General features: G+C 35.8%; 1 protein-coding gene across 2 annotated transcripts in view; it reads left to right on the plus strand.

Annotated features, from left to right (window-relative positions):
* LOC105832697 (glycogen [starch] synthase) overlaps positions 1-21983 on the plus strand; it is a 97933-nt gene extending 75950 nt beyond the window's left edge. For both annotated transcript variants that reach the window (XM_036292476.1, XM_036292475.1), the window contains 6 exons: positions 5890-6100; positions 6187-6323; positions 6398-6530; positions 10260-10646; positions 10764-10964; positions 21078-21983. In XM_036292476.1, the coding sequence (XP_036148369.1) occupies positions 5890-6100; positions 6187-6323; positions 6398-6530; positions 10260-10646; positions 10764-10964; positions 21078-21110 (1102 nt within the window). In that variant the 3' untranslated portion in view covers positions 21111-21983. The remainder of the gene's footprint in view (positions 1-5889; positions 6101-6186; positions 6324-6397; positions 6531-10259; positions 10647-10763; positions 10965-21077) is intronic.
* The last annotated feature ends 3640 nt before the right edge of the window (positions 21984-25623 follow it).

Genomic DNA, 25623 nt, shown 5'->3' on the forward strand with positions numbered 1-25623 from the left:
AAACATCCTTTCAAGTATCTCGTACAGTTTTGTTTCCACATTTTCGTTATTTTTCCTTTCTTTCTCTTTGTACATAAGCAACTCCTTTTGTGTCGTCGCCAATTGTTCTTCAACACTATTACTGAAAGTATACAAGACATTATTCACTATTTGTATAATAAACTGAAAAGTTTTTAAATATTTAATTTGTAACTCAGTTTTTTCAAGAGAGCAGTTACATCCTTTGATGTAGATGGTAACGCTGTAGTATTGGGAGTCGACTGAATTTCTTGTGACACAAGTATATTACCATCAAATGTGGCAGGTAGTACTGTATCGTTGCATTTTGATTCCAAAATTGATGTATCGTTGCATGTTGATTCTGACATATCCGATGTATCAATTAATGGCAATGATCTTTTATCACAATGAACAGCTTCCACTGGCTCATCAACCATTAAACGTAACGTGGGAATTGCATCTGGTCTTAATTTTATCAGTCTTTTTTAAGAATAGAAAAGAGACTTTTCTTTCGATGGCTGTACGAAGCATAATGCATCGAAGTATTGGGAACATATCATAGCTGAACATAAAAAACAAATGTAGTTTACTTTGAAAAATTTGTACATTTACAAGAAATATAAAATCCTACCTTTTTTAATGTTCACTTTTTGTTTTCCGCATGCTGCTAACCACTTACATGCGATCGTAAAATCTTTCGGAAACGAAAAATATTTTATACTGTTCCCATCAAGCAATTTTGTTTTTCGATAATAATTGCCACAACCTTTCACAGAACAAGACATTGTAATATTCCCGATCTTTCACCATCACGTTTCTCTGGATATAAACAATACCAGGAAGCCGCCATGTTTTATTGTAGTCCAATCAGAGTCTATCCGAATGTGACGTCACACTTTAACTGCGCAGTGAACACGAAATGAGCATACCCTTATACTTATACCATGGTTTTGACTAAATATTGATTTAATGGCACGAAATCTGGGAACGACACGACTATTGACTGTGATCGTCCGCCATACTTACGTATTGCTAACATTCCCTACTCTGAGCGCGGCGCCTCGATCGGTTGAGTCATGGTGGAATTAGAAATCTAATTCCACTATGGGTTGAGTCCCATTACCACCGCGCACAATTTGAATAACAAAGAACATACCGCCTCCCTTGAAGAAACCATTTTTTTTTTTTTTCGACAATACGATACAATACAATCTTGCAATTAGGCCAAACAATAACCTTGCAGGGAGGAGGTTGTTAACCACAGAAATTGTTAACGCGGACTAATAGGAAGTCTTTAATAACTGACATTTAATATCAACCAAGAGAATATGAACTAATAAACTATTAACTGTTAACTAAACTGATAAAGAATGATTACATTTGTCTATATCCTGAATCAATATAACAAATATATTGTTTTTGGGGGGGGGGGCTGGCTTAATAGAACGCAACGAATTATAAACTCTAGCTCCTTATTAACTGCATTTGAACTTAAAGTTAATCAGTCCTTTTATCGAGATCACAAGAAAAGTCTTCTGGCGTGGAGTCGTCCTCTGGAATTGGGCACAAGTTTCTTATAGCCCGCTTGCAGGTTCCACTTGAAGTTCGCACTGCAACTCGTACAACTCCGTCCTGGCCTAGATAAAGCTCGACCACTCTGCCAAGTACCCATTGTAGAGGAGGTATGTTGTCCTCCTTGAGCAACACCAAGGTATCGAGCTTGATGTTGTCGCCACGGTTTGTTCATTTACTTCGGCTCTGCAGCTCCTGTAAATATTTGGTCTGCCATCGACGCAAAATTGTTGACGGCGTTTTTGCAGATGTTGCCATTTCAACAACCTATTGTCAGAAGTACTAGTCCACTCGTATTGGACAGGCTGCAATAGTGAGTCACCAATTAGGAAATGGGAGGGGGTAAGGACAGATAAATCTGCTGGATCTTGGGATAATGGAGTCAATGGCCTAGAATTTAGAATGGCCTCTATTTCAGTTAGAAGCGTGCTATATTCTTCATAGGTGAGGATTATGCCACGTGTCACCGTGTACAAATGTCGTTTAGCTATCTTCACTGCCGCCTCCTATAAATCGCCAAAATTTGGAGCTTGGGGAGGGATGAAATTCCATTGCACATGCTGATTGGCTAGGTTAGTTTTGATTTTGGTTTTTTCCCTTTCTAGAAATTCGTAAATCTCCTTTAGTTCACGAGCTGCTCCTACAAAGTTGATTGCATTATCAGAAAAGAGCTGCGAACTAAATCTACGTAACGCCGCCAAAAAGGCCTCGGTTGTGAGCTCTGTCACTAATTCTAGATGTACAGCCTTAGTACTGAAACATATAAAGACTGCAATGTATCCTTTGGATATGTGAATTCTTCCACGTCGTCTACTCTCCCGATCCTTAGGATCTAAGTTTACCTGCCAATATCCACTTTTTAAATTGAAAGTGCAAAACCACGAATTTCCTGCTAAACAGTCTAAAATGTTATCAATTCTTAGAAGCGGATAGGAATCTTTAATGGTCACTGCATTCAACTTTCGAAAATCCACACAAAATCTTATGGTTCCATCTTTCTTTTTGACTAACACTGCAGGAGAAATCCAAGGGCTAATTGATTCCTCAATGTCTCCTTCAACTTTCATTTCCTGTAATATCTTATTAACCCGCAACTGTAAATGAAGGGAAATTTGGCGAGAAACTTGCTGGGACAAGAATCACATAATTTTATTTTATGGCACAAAACATTACAATTACCAGCAATTATATTTTCTGAAAAGACATGACGAAATTCAAACAAAAAATCAGAAAACATTTGCTTTTGGAAAAAATTCAAATTCCGAGAACTTTCTTCAAAAATTCGCGAGAGAGAAAGAGAGAGAGAGAGAGAGAGAGAGAGAGAGAGCCGGAGAGCTGAGCAAGGCAGTCATCCATTTGAGAACAAACAACCCCCTCGCTCTTCCACTATGCTCCCCGTCAAACCGACAATGCTCTCAACAAACCGTTCAAAATTTCGATTTCAAAGAGAAAGTTCTCTTTAAGTGTACATTCGTCGCTTATTTCCGCGACATGCAAAACAATGCAAAATTTTCCAAGAGAAATTGTGGCAAAAACTCTAAAGATTACCGGAACTTTTTCTCCAGTAGGATATCTTAAATTGCAAAATTTGATTTGGTTCTGATCAAAAAAGCAGCTAGCGCTCAAAATCGACACATCCAAGCTCGTATCTATTTTGAAATTACACGACTTTTCATTTAAATGACCTTCCACGTAATAATGCCCGCACGCGCTTGCACTCGCGCCCCCGAGCCGACGCAGGAGAACGGCTCCACCGCGCGCGCGAACCGGAACCCACACTGTCTGCCGAGCCAGTCCCAATCAACCCGAGCTTGGTTTCTTAAACACTCAAAATGGAAATGACCAGCCTCCTCACATTGCCAACATTCCTTCGTCCCGCGCTCTCCGTTTCCTCTCATTCGAATATTTCCTTTTCTTTCCCTTCTCCCCGCGCTCCTTCTGTTCAAAACGGAAATTCCCCGGCGCCTTTTCTGAAAAACTACTCTGATTTATGAATTATAAAATTTTCGCACGCTTAATCGCCACCCCGAGCGAAACCACTTTTTCCACCTGAAGAGAGCGTTTTACGAATCCGTCGGAAAACGTGGTGACAAACTGCTAGCAGGGTATTTTGTTTCGCACTTTACATGCGTACATCGAGATATACCTTTCGCAACAATTACTCCAAATCCGCGCCGAGTGTCGCAAAATCCTCGCTTGCATCCTGTTCTTGATTGGTAAACTGCAAGTAATAATTTTGCGCAAGCTCGCTTTTTCTAAAACGCAACTCTAATTTTGATTTAAGTTTTGAAAAAGAAAAGGAGTTCTCTTTTGTCGACGCAAGAGTCCAATAAAGAATGCGTCTTTCCCCGAAGGCAGTGCAACCGCTTTTTCCGCTTTACTCCATCGATAAGCTCCCGCGATAAAGGAGAGTTAAGAGGGTTAAGAACTCGCGCAACGTAGCCGTTTCATCGAAAATATCAGGCTTTAATTTCAATCTGCTGGAAACCCGCGCATCCCCACACGCGTCCGCGCTTGTTCCCGAAATTCGCGACGCGCCTCCCGCATTTCCGTCTGCACGAATATTAATGGAAGAACTTAGCTATGACTCGGAGAATCGCTCCTTTATACGACAAAAAGCCGCCCAATGCTCTAAAAAACGAGCCTCCATCTCAGCGCAGAAAGTCTGCTGCTCGTGACGTTGTCTCCGCTCCTCACACAGCTATCGCAATTCAAGCAATACAGCCTCCATCGCGCTCGCCTCCGCGCTGGGAACTAGGGGCGGGTCTTTCTCGGCGAGTGAGTCGTCATAAAAATTTTTCGCCTTCGTATGTCCGTCGGCACGCTCGCTCGTCGAGCTCCCAAAAATGTTGCGTCGCGGATTTTCTCGACAGCTCTCACAAATTTACTCACTTGCATACAATCAGCACAAAAGAAAACCAAAACGGAATTAAATTTGACCAATTTTATTCAAAAGAACAGGCTCGTTTGAGAAGACGCACGTCCACCTTGACAAGAGTCTGACGCTAAACTGTCAATTCCATATGTTTACAAATATTTCCCGGCAACCAGCCGATCAGAACTGTTTATTTACAAATATTTCGCGGCAACCGGCCGATCGATATTATCGATTGATCCATCAGCTGACTAGCACTTGAAGGATGCATCAAGCGATGCGCGGCGTGCAACAATATTTAAATTTTTAGTGTCTTTCTTTAAATTGATGATATTTGGATTTTTTTTACAAAAAATATTTCCGCAATTTTTCTTTTTTTTTGCGATGTAAAATATAAGGCAATTATCAATCGTACTCATTTCCTATCAACCAATGTTTACTGACTACTAAATGGCTAGTTTCATGTTTTCTTATATAGCTATTCAGTAGTCAGCAAACACCGGTTGATAGGGAATCATGATTGGCAATTGCGTTGTATTTAACGGTTATTGTCTCGCGATTGAATCTGTATTTCACTTGAAAAGAATCAAATCTCGTTGTGATTTGTAACTATAATATATAATATATAATAAAGAATTTGTTGACTTTTAAAATTGCTTTCTTTTGATTTTAATTACTGGCTTTTAATTACAATAAGTTATTTTATCTTTGATTAAACGCCTTTCCTCTATCTTCCACCTTTCCTCTTTCCTTCTATCCCCAAATCTCTACTTCATAACTCGCCACCGTCCATACTAACTTATTGAAAAACCAAATTCTTCTCTCCCAATCTTTTCTACATTTCCTCTTTCCTATCCCCCATGCCCCATTATTGCTGCTGTTCTTCTAACTCTTTCTTTTACATGTGCTTTCCGGCCCTCATTCTTCTGCAGCACATAAATATGTGGATTCTCTTACTTCCTCAATCTTTCCTCTCCATCTCCAATCCATCTTCTTCCATCTTCCTTTCTCCTTTCTAAATCTCATTATCTTTGTCTTACTCACATTCAATGTTAGTCTCTTCTCATTCAAGTAATCTCCCAATCTTTCCAACATGCTCCGTATTTCTTCTTCCTTCTTTGCCATCACACTATGTCATCCGCGTATGTTAGCGTATATACCTTTTCATCTTTCAATTCTATCTCTTCCCATTTTTCTCTTCTCATCTTTTCTTCCAAATCCGCTATTAAAATGTTGAATATTGGGGTAAGAGGACACCCTTGCTTTAACCCCCTTCAATGTCCAGAATTCCTCTTTAAAATCCTCTCCAATCTTTACTTTGTTTTTTGTTTCCCTCAACAATTTTTCCACTCTCCTAATTAAACTCTCTCTTGTCCCTCTCTCTCATTGTCTCACATATATTGTATATATATTATATAATATTCTTACTTATTTGTTTGCAGACATTATGATTTTGATTTAGACAAAACGTTATATTTCTTTACTGCTGGCCGATATGAATTTGGAAACAAAGGCGCCGACATATTCATAGAAGCTCTGGCCCGATTAAATCATTATTTAAAAACATCCAGGCCTGATTTAACAGTAGTTGCTTTCCTTATTTTTCCTGCAAGAACCAATAACTTTAATGTTGAATCTCTTCGTGGCCATGCTGTGAGTTAATTAATATTAATATTTCACATTGTTAATTTAATACTTCAAATAATAATTATTATTCTCTTATCCTTATTGTTATCCAGGTTACAAAATCTTTGCGAGAGACCATTAATGATATACAACAAAAAATAGGAAAACGGATGTATGAGTTATGTCTTTCTGGTCGTATGCCTGAAACTCAAGACTTGTTGCAGAAAGAGGATACTATTAAAATAAAACGGTATATTAAAAAAAGACAAAAAAGGAAATTTTATAATCAATCTGGATTTACTGATGTTCTATTTTGCTTTACAGATGTTTATATGCTTTGCAAAGAAATGGATTACCGCCTATTACGACTCATAATGTTATCGATGATTGGAATGATCCAGTATTAAATGCCATTAGAAGATGTAATCTCTTTAATACCGTCCACGATCGTGTCAAGGTAATACATCAAGGACACGTCTTTGAGAAAAATTGAAAATAAAATTTTCGTAATAACATTTATACTTAACATAATATACTTAACATTTTATTCAATGTAATACATATAAAAAAAGTGCGCCCCTAAAAAAACTATTATATTAGGTAAATTGTCTTACTGTCCTATTGTTTTATTGTCTTCTCTACACAAATAATGATATAAAGTAAATGCGCCAATTATAAGAATATTTATACAAAATTTATTTATTATAATTTTTTATTAAAATATTTAATAATAAACGGACTTGATGATCAAATAATTGAATGATTAAAATCAACTAACGGGATTATAGTTCAAGCAAAAACTTGGCGTGCCCGGGTCGTTAAAACGCATATTAGACATATAATGTATAAATACACATCAAATTTATATTTTTTTGTACGCTCAGTTTATGTTTAACACAATAATTAAACTTACAAGTGTTCTTAAAATGCATAAAGCCTAGATTTATTCGATCAAGGATATAAGATTATCTAAATTACAAACTATGAATTTGTTATAAATTTTATCAATATATTTTATTAATTTTTAATAAAAGATAGTATTCTATTATATAGTGCTTTTTTATAGATTTAGACCAAAATTTAATAAAATTATTAAATTTATGGATAGATCATGTAGATTACCTTTAGAAAGTGACAATACAGAATTATAATACGATATTAACCGTCTGCCTACACACTATATTTTTCTCCTAATTCCTACAAACATGGGTTACGCTACCCACAAATTTCGTTGAGTCATATCTCCAAATGTATTTAATCAATTTTAACCTTTTTTTACTTAGAAGGGGAAAATCGCAGAATTATGATGGTGATTAAAATATCATAAGTAAAAAGAGAAAATTTTATTTGAAAAAAGTGAAAAAACAATGAAAAATTTTTACAAAAGTTATTTTTTTCAAACGCCTGTATTTTTTAAAAAGAAAAGAAAGTAGTTAAGTATCAATAAAAAGCTGAAGAGTTGTACTTTAAGAATCTATAGTCAGTTTTTCGATTGTGTTTAAAAAATATATTTATTTGATGTAAATCCTATCTTTAAAAAGGCATGTAATGAAGCCTCTTTTCCGCGATGCTGATTAGTTCTCTCGCTGCGCTTCGTATTGCGAGAGTAATTGTCATTATCATTAAATTTTGACAGCTGTCAAATTTGTATAGATGGTTATCTATACAATTATTGTTGTAGTTTATTTTCAAAAAGTAAAAAATGAAAAGTTAAATAGCGCGCGCGAAGCGTGTCTATTTAAGTCTGTAGTGTCTAGTAAAAAATGAATGTAGTCCAAACACATGTAATAGTAAAAAAAATAGTAATATTTATTGGAAAAACACAATTATTACGAAATTGTTTAATACAAAAAACATTTATTACAAAAAACTTATTTATTACATAATATTTTTTTTATTTGTAATGAAGCGTAATTAAACTGCGATAAAGCGTCACGTCGCCTACGTGTTTTCCTGTATAGTTGATTTATATTTTTATATATAAATTGCAATATATATAAGTACTGTATGCATAAATGATACTTAATTAACAAAAAAATCACCTTTACTTACATTACACTTTTCCACTTTTTATTACGTTCCTACACACTGGGTGATTCTAAACCACACACACTTTCAATGCTTCTGATGCGTTTTGGAACACTGACAACACCTAAAAAGAAGTAAGTAGAGCACAGCTCCAACCCCCCCCCCCCTCCCTTAGTCCAGGAACCCTCTTGTTAAATACTTTTAAGTAACAAGGATTTCAAAATCGACCTGGATTACCGTAATCCAGTGTGTAGGCAGAGGATTAAATAATCTTTAAACGAATATAAAACCGCTTGGTAAAACTATATTAAATTTAATAAATAACTTTTTTAATTTTGGAATTTTATAATAATTTCACATTAGTAATTTGTCGATAACTGAAAACTGAATTATACAAATTATGTCATGAATATAAAATTCAAACTATAAAAAGGATAAAGGTATCTGTAAACTTGTTACTATTAGTAAAAAAATGTAACTACGTTACCGTTACAAAAAAAGAAAAGCAACATTACGATATAAAAATTTTTTTTTTTATTGAAAAAGTATAAGAAAATTTTATTTTAATTGAAATGAATTTTGATGAAATTGCATAGAAAATTTGCAGATATTCTATATCGACGAATTAATGACGAATTATTGTTGTAATTATGATAAATTTTCATAAAACCTCAATAAAATGCATAGATATTTTATATTGAATTAACATTTTTTGAAATTGTGAATTTTTAATGAAACTGCAACAAAAAATTGTGAATATCTAGTAATGACAATTTCACTAACATGTTTATGTTAGTAGTTTATGTAAATTATACAATAAATTAACATTATTCATGATTCGAACATTATTGATTACACAGGCACACAAAAAAAAAGTTGGTCCGGCGGACCAGACTAATCAATCCTTATGTATTTTGACTCGCTGAATCCGAATCCAAGGTCAGAATTGCAAAGTTAGCTCCTATTTCCTAACCTCAAAAAAATTTTTTTTGAATGTTGGTTCGGCGGACCAGACTAGTCAATCCTTATGTATTTTGATCCGCTGAATCTAAATCCAAAGTTAGAATTGCAAAGTCAGCTCACATTTCCTAACCTTAAAAAAATTTTATTTTTAATGTTGGTCCGGCGAATTAGACTAGTTTATCCTTATGTATTTTGACCTGTTGAATCCAAATTCAAGGTCAAAATTGCTGAATTGGCTCATTTTTTCGTAACCTCAAAAAACCTTGTAAAAGCAGGTTGGGTTACAAATGTATAATCCAGAGCGTGCAAGTTTGCGTAACCACATTACCCGGGGAAAATTCAATACGTATGACAAGTCTGACCTTCGGTGAACAAATAGCATAGAAAATTCACTCCATTTTTCTATTATATATAACTCTTATTCTCAAAGGTTTGGATTAATGACCAAACTAAAACCTGTATGTTACAAGTCTGCTGAGTGGAGACTATTCATCGATTCTTCTAAGAGAAGCTTGAAAGCAGTGCTGCACAATACTAATATGCCTCCATTCCTGTAGCACACTTGGTAGTGATAAAAGAAGAGTACACAAACCTGAAAACAGTTCTTGAAAAAATTAAATACACAAGAACATAGATGGCAAATTTGTGGAAATTTGAAAATTCTCACCATATTATTGGGTCAACAATCAGGTTACACAAAAAATCCGTGCTTCCTATGTGAATGGGATAGTAGAGATCGAACAAACCATTATATAAGAAGAAAACGGCCGATAAGGACGTCTTTGCATGGATCTAAAAACATAAAAGAACCGTTGATTGAGCCTCCAAAAGTTCTTTTTCCATCTCTTCATATCAAATTAGAACTCGTAAAACAATAGGTGAAAGCTCTGAATAGAAAAGGTGAATGCTACCAGTATTTACAAAAAAAATTTTCCAACATCTCTGATGCAAAATTACGGGAACAAATTTTTGATGAACTTCAAATACGTAAAATGTTAAGAGACCACAATTTTGTTCTGATCCGCCGGACCAACATAAAAAACAATTTTTTTGAGGTTAGGAAATATGTGCTAACTTTGCAATTCTGACTTTGGATTCGGATTCAGCGGGTCAAAATACATAAGGACTGTCTGGTCCGCCGAACCAATCACTTTTTGTGTGTGCCTGTGTGATTAATGATATGTATTATTTACAGATGGTATTTCATCCAGAGTTTTTATCTTCGACAAATCCACTATTTGGTCTCGATTACGAGGAATTTGTTAGAGGATGCCATTTGGGTGTATTTCCTTCGTATTACGAACCATGGGGCTATACACCGGCTGAATGCACAGTTATGGGAATACCGAGTATTACAACAAACTTATCGGGATTTGGATGCTTTATGCAGGAGCATATAGCAGATCCAATGAGCTATGGTATTTATATTGTTGACAGGCGTTTTATTAGTCTGGAAGCGAGCGTTCAACAGCTCGCACAATATATGTTTGATTTCGCGCGACTCAGCCGTCGTCAGCGTATTATTCAGCGAAATCGTACAGAACGTCTCAGCGATCTTCTCGACTGGCGAAATCTTGGCATTGTAAGAACAAATATGCACTATATTCCGATACAACACAAAACGTTTCAGCAATTACATTTCTGTACTGTTGTTTTTTATCTCATACAATGTCTCTTTTGTATACACATTTCTTCACAGTATTATCGTCAAGCAAGAATAAAAGCATTGACTACCGTATATCCGGAACTGGCACCAGAATATGCAGAAGGTGGAATAGGCCGATTTAATTATCCTAGACCAATCAGCGAACCGCCATCTCCGTTATCTTCACGGCACACGACACCGGCCGCTTCTATACACGGTTCAGATGACGAGGATGAAGTTGATGATGAAAAAGAGGTAAATAATATAAAGCAATATAAAATTATTAATGTAATACTATATAATTGTTGCGTATATGTAGTGTTTGAAAATTTTTGACAGCGGTTGCATAAAGATTGAACGGACTAAATTGAGTAAAAAAAGTCCTTTATTATTTTATGATTTTCGCAATAGTTAACGAGTTATTAATTTAAAAAAAAAAGCTGATTTTTGATCGACCTACTACAAAATATCGACAAGCGACAGCGAGATAAGACCGCCCAGCGAGATCCGCATGCGTGAATGTTTACGCGTGAATGGTACGCAGAGAATGTTTACAATCAGCAATGTTTATACTAACGCACGATGCGCATGACATCGGATTCTCGCTTTACGCTATAATTAATTTCCATTTTTCTTGATTAAAAGACAATCTTACTTTAACCCGCTCTACTCCGATTTCGATGAAATTACACTCAATCGACGCGTTTTTGCATGAGACGAAAGAATCTGAAAGTAATAAGCGTCGTTTTCCTTCGCGAAGCGGGATATTACTCGTTAAAGCTGACGACTTGGCAAGTTACAATCCAGCAAACACAAAGTTACATGTAACGTGCTTGTTAGTTGTAATTTTCCACTCAATAATATAATTGTAATATAACACACGTGTTATATTACAATTACATTGTTGAGTGGGAAATTACAACTAACAGGCACGTTACGTGCCCAAGGAGAAATAAAAGATCGGATAAACGTCTATTAGACATCGGAGCCATCTACATCTAAAATAACGTCTAGAAATATCTGATTTAGATGTAATGTGATTTGGTGTTATTGTGTTCGTTTAAAACCTTACAATCTTTATACAATAACAATCTTTATACAATAACAATAAATTATTAATAAAATATTTTAAGCTGCAAGTTATTTCTCGACGTCTAATAGACATCCAATAGACGTCTAAGTGAATGATAATAATTTTGAAAAGACGTTGCATTACTTTTTAAATAATTAATGCGATTTTGTTTATTGCCAGACAGCACACAATATTTATAAAATATTTACAAAATATTTATTGGAATATTATTTTATAAATATTTATCTAAATATTTTATAAATATTTTTGTGGTCTTAGATTTGACAGATCGTAAAGATTTCATTCCCAGACAGCACACAATATTTATAAAATATTTACAAAATATTTATAATATTCATTTGAATACTATTTTCTAAATATTTATCTAAATATTTTATAAATATTTTTGTGGTCTTAGATTTGACAGATCGTAAAGATTATCATAAATATTATAAAAGAAGAAATAGAAAAAAAATTAAAGAAAAAATAGTATTTGTACTTAAAGGAATAAAAAAAGTGTAATATAAATTAGTATTATTTATTAATGAGTACATAAATTGGTTCTTTTACTATACACGGACAAAATTTTCTCTTAGAATTTACCTTCAAAATTATAGTAGTCGTGGAACAACATGGACTTCGAAGAATTTTACTATACTTTTAGTGAAAGGGCATAGCGGAATAAGCAGGTGAAATCTGCCCCCGCACTAATCGAGCTCAAATTGATATCATTAGTTGGCACCCTTGAGATGTAAAACTTCCCCAAATATTAGTTACAAAATTGCATTTTTGGGGGAGTTATGGAGGGGGAAAGAAAAATAAAGAAAGTGGTTTTTTTTTTTCGAAAATGGTTGGACCGATTTTAATGAAAAAAATATATGTTGTAAACATCATTTAGACAAGTTTGAGAAAATTTTAAGTAATTTTTGTGGTAAAAAAAAACGCGATAAAAAATTTTTGAATTTTTAATGAATTTTTTGAGGGGTGATAGTTCTGAGATACCACTTTTATATTTTCACAAAAACATCTCTAGATCTTCTTCTTTAACACTTTTTTTTTAAATCAATCGGAGTGGTGGAACATGGTTAAAAATAATAATTCACACCGCGCCGCCGTGCCGCGCCGCGCCGGCTGGGCGACCGGGCCGCGGCGCACGGCGATTGTTGTCATGTTGAACTTACATACTAGTTGCAGTGTTGCAATGTTTAGTTGCCAAGAAAAAATTATAATATAATAATATTAAATATAATAACACATATAATTTCCAGGACGTCTGCAATGGGAGCGTCCTAGATACGCACAGTAATAAATGGACACAGCAGGCTGAGTGAAACGGACACAGACCAAATGCACACAGAACAAATGCGCACAGACTAAATGCGCACGGACCAGATGCATACGGAACAAATGCGCACGGACCAAATGCGCACAGACCAAACAGTAACCTACAAACTTATTACATGGGTTGCGACTTTTCGAGCATCTTTATCGACGGGGTGAGTGCGGGAGGAGGGCGAAGCCCCTACTTGCACCCCCCCCACCGCCGTGTGTATGTGTGTGTGTGCGTGCGTGCGTGCGTGTGTGTGTGTGTGTGTGTGTGCAAAGCATTCTCTGCACCACATAGGTTTGCGACTGTGTGCATTTGGTCCGTGCGCATTTGGCCCGTGTGCATCTGGTCCGTGTGCATTTGGTCTGTGCACATTTGGTCTGTGTCCGTTTCACTCAGCCTGCTGTGTCCGTTTATTACTGTGCGCATCTGGGACTCAGTCTCTGCAATTAGGCTATAAAACTTATCGTTTCGGCAGTTCATCACGAGGAGATTGCAGTACGTTTTTAAATTCCATATGTTCGGGGTGCTTTTTTAATGTGAGTCCCCTTGCCTCTTACATTATTTATCATCGGTGTGCTTTTATAAAGTGAGTCCTCTCGCCTCTCACATTATCTATCATCGAGGTGCTTTTTTAATGTGAGTTCTTTTGCCTCTCACATTATCTATTATCGGCGTGCTTTTTTAAAGTGAGTCCCCTCGCCTCTTACATTATTTATTATCGAGGTGCTTTTTTAATGTAAGTTTTCTCGCCTCTCACATTATCTATCATCGAAGTGCTTTTTTAATGTGAGTCCATTCGCTAAAAAGATAATGTGAGAGGCAAAGGGACTCACATTAAAAAAGTACCCCGATGATAGATAATTTGAGAGGCAAGAGGACTCACTATAAAAAAGCACCCCGATAATAGATAATGTGAGAGGCGAGGGGACTCACTTTAAAAAAGGACCTCGATGATAGATAATGTGAGAGGCGATTTCCTCGTGGTAAGCTGCCGAAACGATAAGTTTTATAGGTTAATTGCAGACGTCCTGGAAATATTACATGTGTTATTATATTTTATATTATTATATTATAATTTTTCTTGGCAACTAAACATTGCAACACTGCAACTAGTATGTAAGTTCAACATGACAACAATCGCCGTGCGCCGCGGCCTGGTCGCCCAGCCAGCGCGGCGCGACACGGCGGCGCGGTGTAAATTATTATTTTTAACCATGTTCCACCACTCCGATTGATTTAAAAAAAAAAGTGTTAAAAAAGAAGATCTAGAGATGTTTTTGTGAAAATATAAAAGTGGTATCTCAGAACTATCACCCCCCAAAAAATTCATAAAAAATTCAAAAATTTTTTTATCGGGTTTTTTTACCACAAAAATTACTTAAAATTTTCTCAAACTTGTCTAAATGATGTTTACAACATATATTTTTTTTCATTAAAATCGGTCCAACCATTTTCGAAAGAAACCACTTTCTTTATTTTTCTTTCCCCCTCCATAACTCCCCCAAAAATGCAATTTTGTAGCTAATATTTGGGGAAGTTTTACATCTCAAGGGTGCCAACTAATGATATCAATTTGAGCTCGATTAGTGCGGGGGCAGATTTCACCTGCTTATTCCGCTATACCCTTTAATAAAATTTTAGTAAAATTTAACTCAACTATTCTATAATGTAAAACGTTTTGGTTAAATTTTAGTAAAATTTTATCAAATTTTACTAAAAGTATAGTAAAACTTTTCGAAGTCCATGTTGTTCCACGACTACCACTGATTTTGAGGGTAAATTCTAATAAAAAATTCTCTCCGTGTAGAGGTAAATCTATTAAACGTCTATAATAAGGTTACACAGAACGTCTATTAAACGTCTATTATACGCGTCTGAAAAAGGTCACTTCGACGTCTATCTAGATGCGTCTATCGATCTAGCTTAGATGCGTCTGATAGATGTCTGCTCGATGTCTATCCGATCTCGCGTTTCTCCTTGGGTGTAACTTACAAGGGGACTTTACGGGTCATGGAACACCGATTTTTTTTATACTTATAGGATTTAAAGATCAGTACTCGGACTTCAATTTCCTAAAGCAGTACGATGCGCTTCTCAAAAATACTCGAGAAAATCGATTTTGAAGATTTCCGATATCTGTAAGTACAGAAAATTTTAACCTATTGTCAGAGCCGCTCGTAGCCGAGCGCACAGAGCTCTAGTTTCGTAAACGCGGAGTCGCTGGTTCGATTCTCGCTCTGGCCTCAATTTTTTTTTCATAAGTTAATAAAGTTTTTTTTTTAATCCTATATCTTAACATTTATCAAATTGAAATGCTAATTAATTATTAAATATTTATTCGTTATTTTTTAAATAAAAATTAAATTGGCTCATGTAATACTGACGAGTAATGTCAAATGTATTTATTATTAATATATTTTATAACATACATGAATTAATAACTCATAAAAATTAAACAACCATTTTTATAAATATTATTTTTGTTTTTTATATTATTTTTGTATTTACTCGTAATCTCTTAAAAAGTATTTCATTTTCTTTAATGTTTTCCATTTTTTGTACCAAATTTTAATTTATTATAAATATTCGCATTTTCAATCAAGTAGTAATTAAAAATAAAAAGATGGTAATTTTTATTTAAAAAATAACGAATAAATATTTAATAATTAATTAGCATTTCAATTTGATAAATGTTAAGATATAGGATTAAAAAAAAAACTTTATTAACTTATGAAAAAAAAATTGAGGCCAGAGCGAGAATCGAACCAGCGACTCCGCGTTTACGAAACTAGAGCTCTGTGCGCTCGGCTACGAGCGGCTCTGACAATAGGTTAAAATTTTCTGTACTTACAGATATCGGAAATCTTCAAAATCGATTTTCTCGAGTATTTTTGAGAAGCGCATCGTACTGCTTTAGGAAATTGAAGTCCGGGTACTGATCTTCAAATCCTATAAGTATAAAAAAAATCGGTGATCCATGACCCGTAAGGTCCCCTTGTTAGTGTTTGGTGGGAATACATGTCATACCGACAAAATGTTACGACTGTACATAGTCCCGTGGCCATATATGCGCATGCTCCGTGGCCACACGCATGCTCTGTGGCCAACATGTACCGTGATGATAAATAAAAGAAGTTCAAATTCTGCATATATGTACATCTGTACATTAAGTTATTAATGCAATCAGTTGTCTCAGATCGGTATTTATAGTTAGGTCTTATATTTAAGATCATCTTAAGGACTGTCTTAAAATGCCATCAGCCAATCACAAAACCGTATTAGTATCTTAAGACATTACTTGAGACGATCTTAAAATAAGATTCGACTATGAATACCGGCCTGTTTTTTTTTATCATAGTACACGAACTTAATTTGTATAATATAAATATACATTGTCACGACTTTTACCTCCGCGCGGAAAAAAGCCGCGATCAAAAAAGGATAGACACACGACGATGAAATACCAAGGACCCCAGATAGCACACGGACGTCCTCAGGACGTCCAGGACGGACTTCGTGGATATCCTGAGGACATCCTGATTTTATCCCGGGACGTCCTCAGGACATCCTGAGGAATAGCAAACGAGCGCCACTTTTTAGTCCTCAGGACATCCTGAGGACAGTCCATCGGACATCCTGAGGACAGTCCATCGGATGTTCTGAGGATACCATAGGATTTCCTCAGGACATCCTCAGGAATAGCAAACAATGACCATTTTTTGTCAGATTTTTTAGATTTTTTGGGGGGGGATTTTTGATAAATGTATCGATTTTTTATAAGAATTGAAACGTTTCTCAGAAAAATTTAAAAAATAAAAAATTCCGATTAATTTAGAAAATTTTTTAAATATTTCTAAGTATTTTTAACAGTTTTTGAGAATTGAAAAAAAACTTTAACAAAAAATTAAAAGTTCAAATTATCTCTACGATAATTTTGTAAGAGGAAGAAGAGACTATACATGTTTCAGCGACAGTTGTACTTGTTAAAGCATGTTTAATCTCTGTACCCGAGAAAACGGTCACCCATCCAAGTATCAACCATCGCCGACGATGCTTGACTTCGAAGACCATACGCTTCCTAACGCTTCGTGATGATCCATGAGTATTTCTTGTTTATGCATACATATTTGTTATAGATCATTACAGTAGATGTTGTCAGAAGAATGAAACATATATAATTAACTTATATTTTTATAAATAAATATAAAGTTTTACAGTTTTTTAAAATCATTTTTACATATGCGCGCGAAATAGCATGTGAAATAACTTATTAAAAAAACTGTTTTTGCGCCATTTGTATAAAATAAGATAAAAAAATTATTTAATGTCATCTTTTATAATTTTTTAGTATTGCTAATATGCCATATTGTTTCAATAAATGTAGACATTCAATCTGACTTTGAAGTCAACATTTTTACACATTTGATTTTGCAATACATTCTAGAAATACGTACGATATTCAAAGATTTCTCACTTGCTATATTAATTTACCGGTCTTTTTCAAAAATTACTATACGTCCAGGATGTCCCTGAATACTATTTTAGGATGTCCTGAGGACTTTCGTAGGATGTCCTGAGGACTCTCTTAGGACGTCGTAAGGACTTTCAGAATATCATATTCTTAGAACATTCTGGGCTATCTAAAATGTCTGGTATTTATACAGTCATTATATTTAGTTTTATTTTCAGACATTTTGTAGCTAATCAAACTCTTTATACAATATTTTAAGAATAACGTTTTTAGCTAGAATACATATATCCTCAGGACATCCCAAGGATGTCCTCAAGACATGAGTAAAATTTCAATTTATATTAATACTATTACAGAATTTAACATTCTAAACTTACTTTAAAAGTCAAATTTATACATAAAATATTTACAATAATACAACTATTATATCCTGACAAGATCCCAGGACATCCCGGGACATATTCAGGATGATCCTGAGGACGTCCTGTGCTATCTGGGACCGGAATGGCCTGCGTGCCTAATCCCTCGCGCGCGAACCTCGGCTGCGCACGAACGACTGAATAGGACGCCAGACGTGCTCGACGGCACGTCAATTCACGAAAATTCGCTACAGGCAGCCTCAATTCGCACGCGAAAAACAACTAGCTCACTTAACGGCAGAGGGACAGGATCTAGAATAGGGCCGTACGTCACATGAAAGCGCGGAATGCGACCACAAGTCAAATAATTGCACGACCACTATAATAACAAATAACAAAGTTTATTGAAAACAAAGAGAAAGAAAATGAATAAGGAATCGAAATACAAAACGCAGCAAGAGAATCGCATACGCTCGACGATATTCGCACGCGTAGACTCCGGCTCGACGATTCCGATAGTCACGCAGCGTACGGGCGCGGCCTTCCTTACGCGCAATACACCTTGTTTCGGGCGGGCGAAACGTGCCAACAATCCTGGCAACGATGGATCGCGAATGCGATACCCGGCCCGCAACGCTTGCTTTTCTTGAAAACGATTTTAACACGAAAAATACTCGCGCGGTGCGACAACCGCGAGCGCTATCCGCGGACATTATTTTTCCCCTGCGGCGCTACACGGCTCACACGGGCGAGGGCTTTGCGGCACACGCTACCTTCCCGGAGGAACCGCCAACGAAATTCGTTCTCCTTGGCCACAATACCCGACGCGATACAGCTCCGTTCACTTGGATCCGACAATACACCAAAATCGCAAGGCCGCCCGGCGGCTGGCGCAACATTAACACTAATTGATGTCGGATACAGAACATGGATGGGGTGGCTCGCCGGCCAGTGGCTTTACAAAGTGCGATCAACGCAAAAGGTATGGGCCACCTCACCGATAACATTCCTGGCAGTCGTCGCTCCCTCGTCACCAATGGCGGCTCAGGGCCCTCGGTTCGCCTCACAAGGGCTACCGACGCCTGCCGACACCGATAATTGTTAGGGCTAGACTCGCAGGTCTCTCGGAGGCACCCACTTTACTCGCATGTACGCACGCAAAAGCACGGGGGATCCCGGTCGATCCGCGATCGATGCCGCGAACCCCTACTAGGGGCTGCGTGTTGGCCATCGCGCATCGCTTGGCCCTAATCACAGCAGGGCGAGCAGTCCTGCGCCCGCAAGATCGTGAGCGTTCTAATTCTTCCGGGGGCCTTCCGGTCTCCCGCGAAGACAGAATTTTCCGCCGGCACGCTCCGGCGCCTCTCGGCGATCCTCGCCGCCCTCCGCTTCTCGCGAGAGGGTCCCGCATCCCGCAGGGGCGATTCCGCGGCCTCGGCCTCCATGTCGCCGCCTCCAGAAGGCCCGTCGTTCGATTATTAGCTAGGGCGCTGATTTTTCATCCGTCGGCCCCGGCTTTCCCGGTTTTCAATGCGCTCACTCGTGCTCCGCCCTCTCGCCTCACCTCTCCGACGGTCCATGGCTTTAGGCTGTTGCTAGCCGGATCGGCAAAATTCTTCTGGTCCTCCTTCCGCACTTACCTCTATTTCTCCACCGAACTCCTCGTTGATCACGCGGTGAGATGCTCGTCGTGTCACCGGGAAAGAAAGTAAAATACTTAAGCCTAATCATCTTATTGTCGTCGCGATTCCCCCGGAAAGTTTCTCCTAATCGGCTCTCGCTTTCTCGTTCGGCGCGAATTCGCAGCCTGTGACGGAGGAGGAACGCTGCTCGTCGTGATAGCGAAACTGCCACATCACAACATATGCGTGCATGCGTGCGTGTACATATAATCTAATACTAATCTAACTAATAATCTAAAACTGCGTATTATTTGTGTTTTGGTAAAGCAGCGGCTTTTATTCAAAAGTAGATAACATAATGCGTTTTTAATGGTTTTAATGATTTTCTCAATAGGCCTGATTCACTCTCATTTTAATGTAAAAGTTCAAAATTATGCTTGCCAGCTCTCTCGTATGCAAAGTTCGGTCCTTTAAACAATACTGTGCATTACACGATGCGCTATTTCTGGCGTAATAGTATTAAAGGTGTCAATAATTATTTTCTGTACCGTTACATCTTTGTGACCCATTTATTTATTAGTGTAATGCGCATTTAAAAAATTGCGAAACTTTTCGACGAAAATGCAGAGACGCTCCGTTGTATTGAAAAATCATCTGTACTCGCACATGAAGTGGTATATCTTCAAAAAGCACAAGTAATTGATTCTCTAAAATTTAAATAATTCTCGATATTTAGATGCGGCGGGAGAAACACTGGACCGCTCTGAAAATCATTGATGAAAATATTTAAATTTATCAGCGAAAGAAAATTATTTATACGATTAATACTTACGACTCGGTTAGCAATCATTCCTGCCCATACATTTATAGACCATCTGTATTGAAACGCGTTTTGGCGAACAACGTGAGGATTTTCTTTTACACAATACAAATGATTGCGTGTATTAAAAACGCCATTCGGTGTAAATGTCGATTTGTCCGACCAAAAAATAAAATTTACAAAATCTTTATTCTACTGATATTGCGCGAGACTTGTACATATTTTACTGGTGATTGTTATAAGCTAAAAATATTACGAATATAAAAAATCGATACTAACAAATACTTGCACAAAAATGCACGTGTTGTCGATAATCTCCCGGTAATTGCTGTTGCACATGCTGGTATTGATACGGGTGTAATCGGGTGTTCATTCCTAAAACATGTACCATGAATACTATGACACGTCAAAATTGCGTGCTACACGACGTATACTGCTTCTAGGTACGTTATGAAATGTAATGACCACCAACGCGCGTTTTGCTAAGCGGTCTTATTTCGCCGCGCACTTGCTGATGATATTTGGCAGCAGGCCATTTTTTTAAATTAATAACTTATTAACTGCAAAATGGTAGGTCTTTTTTTACACAATTTAGTCCATTCTATTTCTATGCGAACGCTATTAAAAATTTGCAAACACTCTGTATATATACATATACAATATATGTATATATATTTGTATATATGTATTGCAGTTGGAAGAATTACGACAATTGAGCGGAAGATAAATAAAAAGATAAAAAGTACTAAGGATAAAAAGCAGTCGTGTGCAATGCAAATTTCAAGATTACGAATGAAACGCGCACGTAATACAACAGTGCCAATGCCAGTGTCATATTAGTTGCAATTTTTCAATGAAGTACATGTATCTATATATTTAAAAAAATCTCAGATATTTAAATACTCTATTTTTAACACTTGTTATTGATATCTGTCACTGCCGTATAAAGCACAAAACAAAAACCAGTTCATAAGTAAAGATATTCAACAATAACTGTAATGACTCATTGATTGTTATTATGAGCAATATTATTATTTGTTACTCCTTGTTCAAGCTTTGTTAATGAAGCAACTCGTACAGTATAAAACATTTTAGTAATGTTGCTCGAACTTTACAACGTTCGCAGTAATATTGTTGTAATGTTTCTATAATATTGCTGAAATACTGCAGTGCTATTGCAATATTTTGGTATTTTAATAATTTTATAACAAAATTGTAGGAATATTTTGTGCTCTATGAAATTAAACAGATCCAAATCTTTCATCATATGCAATTATTTTAATATAGAAAATTTAAATGTTTAAGTATTGCGCTATATGTATTACATTATATGTATATAGGTACATACGCGGACAAGAATGCCTGACCATATAAAATTATGCGTTTCGATTTCTTTATAGAATACGTTACATGCACTATAGAAATTCTGAAACGCAGCTAACTTCATATGGCCAGGCATTCTTGTCCGCCGTGTGTGTATGTACATGCATGTACGTATCGTACTCTTGCGTATATAATAATAATTAATATAGTCATACAATCAATAACTTTGAAATATATAAATTGTGAAAAGAATATATGTATTGTTGTATAAAAATAATTATTAGTGTTTTTTTAAATAAAAATCTCTATTTTGAGTTATTTAATCCTTGCATTTTTATTCATATTACTTACCCAAATAGCTAGCAAAATGCTAGTAGTATGCCAACACTATACCAACACTATTCAATGATAAATTTGCAACAGATTTCGCTCTGTTACGTCCTCATTAAGCTTTATTTTTGCTAGCACAATGTGCCAATACGATATGACGGCAGAAATACAAAGCATAATGTGACACTAAAATCACAGTCGATATCAAACAAAATCTGCAATATCACCGACTGCAGTTATCGACAGCAAATTTATTGCAGAAATCAAGCATGATCTGTTGCCGCGATGTGACAGTAAAAATATGGCAGAAATAAATCACGAAATGTATTTAATTGATATTTAAATGGTATTTAATGCGTTTTTAATGGTATTAAAAAATGTTGGATTAAAAATATTAAAAATAATTTTTTTAATTTAATTTTTTTATTAAATTAAAAAATTTTCTACATAAATATTTCTCATAATTATTTTATATCCATATATACATCTAATTTATACATAATATTTATATGTATTAAATATTACCCAGCTAACCATTTGCTGCCAAATTGTCAGCAGACTGCTAAAAATTTCTTGCCGAATCAGGTTGCCAAAACCATGGCCTACTGTGTCCTCGAGTGCGCCCAAATTGCAAGCAAAAATTGTTATCAAATCCTGATATCAAATTGGGTGCAACACCAAAGCAGACTTGTCACTAGCAATACAATGACAGATTCACGCAGCAAATTGAGAACAGATGTTGCAACGTAAACTCACAGCAGATTTACGCCAAATATGCAACAGATCTGTATTCATAAATGATGACAGATTGGCGACAGATTTGTCGAATCTTTTCATTTCTTCTTTCATCACAGTTATAATTTTATTGGAGAATTGATGTAAGCAATCTCCTAGGAAGATTGATTAATTCAGGAGTAAAAACAGATTAAATAATTTACCCAACCCTCTCCTTAGCATCTAATATTTCCTATAGGAGGGCCTCAATTGACCTATCTATTTTCTCCCTTTATATCGCAGGTATATCATCTATTCTAGGTGCAATTAATTTCATTAAATTTCTTTGTAGTTAAATCTCACTCCCCAAAAAATGAAAATACTACCAGTTCTGTATCATAAAAGTATAATGTGGCGGTCTTCCGTCACATCGGACTCCTCCGCAGGTGCAGCGAAGGAAGATAATTTTTGCTTACCTTAGTCGCGTTGCGAGTGGTCTTTATGTAGCGAGTTGACTGCATTTTACTCCCGAGAAAGTAAGCCGCCTATCGACGGTGCCGCACTTTTTATTGCCAATTTGACATTTCGACAGATCTGCTGCATTTCTGGTATCAATCTGTCGCATACTTTGACACACAAATGTTGTTGCATTTCTACAGGCAATTTGCTGACATTGTTTTCACTTTGGTGTTTGTCGTCAATCTGTTATCAATACTTTCAATAAATCTGCTCGCAGTTCACTATTATTTTGTCATGTATTCTGATGACAGACCTTGCTAAATATTTGCTGAATATCTGCTAATAGTGTTTGCAATGACAAGATATGTTTCTCATTTGTCGCCTTTTTGGCAACAGAATCTGTTGCCAACATTTGTCACAGCAGAAATGGTTATAGGGGTAGATATGTTACATATTAACAAATTTGTGAATATATATATATATATATATATATATATATATATATGTATGTATATTTGCCACTTTTTTTGTAATATTAAGAAACAGTCAAATATGAAAGCAAACTTTTTTTATGTTTCTAAACGATTTCAGAAATATTGCATTTGCAATTTTATAAAAACATAAAGCAAATACATTTCTGAAATATTTAGGATGAAAAGTTATAATTAAAATGTTAATGAAATATTTCTATACTATTTCCGATCGTTACAATATTTCACCAAATGTTACATGCCGTGTGGGATACTACTTTGGTCATATATATGCATTTATGCTTTATACCGTGTAATACGTTGAGTATTATGTAATTAAGATTAATCCGTTTTTGTATTCTAATATCAAGAGGCGCGGTAGTGCCTCGCGCCAAGTGTACGCGCGCGACACTACCGTGCCTCTATTTACGCGAGATTCCGTGGATTATCGGATCTCAATAACGGTTAAATCGATTGATTTCTAAGAACGAGAAATTATGTGTCTTGATTGGCGATCGAGTCCGCCTGTCGAGGTAACAGTAAATAATTTTAATGGATAGCTTGTATCCAATTTGTATAACAAAAGTGTTTTTATTTTTCCGCTACGTAACTTACGAGCGAAGATATCGTGATTTAAAGTTTCGTATCAAAAGTAATAAATTTTAAGAAACGTCGTCGTCGTTATTATTATCGTCGTTGCCCGGGATGGTGGGGATTTGTACTTTCGCTTTTCGCGCGATAGATAGTTACGAATGTGACAGGAGCACGAGAATTGACAAAAAGGTGCATGTTCGTGTCCGCGGAAGAACAGAACGAGAAATTATGTGTCTTGATTGGCGATCGAGTCCGCCTGTCGAGGTAACAGTAAATCCGCGGCGAGTTTCACGGCGGTAATGTGACAGTTCATGGTTAATGACGCGCGCGAGATTAATAGCAAGTTTTGTATTTCTGTTGTATATTATATCGTGAAGGGAAATACGGCTGTACCGAATTTGGGGATTAGAATGTACTGATTATAACTGACAAAATACTATAAAATCAACGGCGGTTATAAACAATAAATATTTTTAACATGTTTAATTCACTTCACATAACTAACAATAAATGTCAAAAGTTGATTTTATAGTATTTTGAAAATCGCATGTAGAATTACTGTCTATTCAAGCAATTTTTCGAGTTTTCATCCGCTATATTGGATCCGCCATATTAAATTTTGAAAGTCTGATTTCAGATTCAGATTCAGCGACTTTAAATACCAATGTATTAAAAAGATCAAACAGTATAAAAATATAGTTTCACAAGGTGTTTCATGCGCAATATCAAACGAGCGCGGCAATATAAGGGTTGTTTACCCCCTCAAACATATATATATATATATATATATATATATATATATAAAAACAAAAAAATACGTGTTCCTTAATTATCTTTCCTTTGAAAGTTTTAATAGATTCTACTTCGATTAAATCAAAACTAATTTTTTGCAGCAAAAAATAGGTCACTTTAGGGGTAGTTGGCCCCCTAATTTTCACTCCACCTCCAATATACCTAGGCCGATTTTCGTCTTTTACCAAAAGATACTTTCATAACAAAAATCATTAAAATCGCTTCACTAATCTCTAAGATATCACAATTTTTCCATTTTATCTCCCATTTTGAAGGGATCGTTTTACCCCCTAAATATATTTTTCCGCCGCTAAAAAAAATACGTGTCCCTTAATTTTTCATGTATTATAACATATCCAAATTTCAGAAAAATCGGAGAGTGACACTTCCGTAGGTTTACTTTGAGGTAAGTTTATATTTTGTGTCATATTTTAAATTATTTTTAGTTTAAAAGAAAAAAAAAACTTTATTTAAAATTAAACCAGAGGAAGAATATTAGAAATATTTAAGAAAAAATAAGAAGGAAGAGTAAGAAGAAAAGAGAGTAAAATAAAGTAA

Source organism: Monomorium pharaonis, chromosome 9 (genome assembly GCF_013373865.1).
Source record: "Monomorium pharaonis isolate MP-MQ-018 chromosome 9, ASM1337386v2, whole genome shotgun sequence".
NCBI classification, from domain to species: domain Eukaryota; kingdom Metazoa; phylum Arthropoda; class Insecta; order Hymenoptera; family Formicidae; genus Monomorium; species Monomorium pharaonis.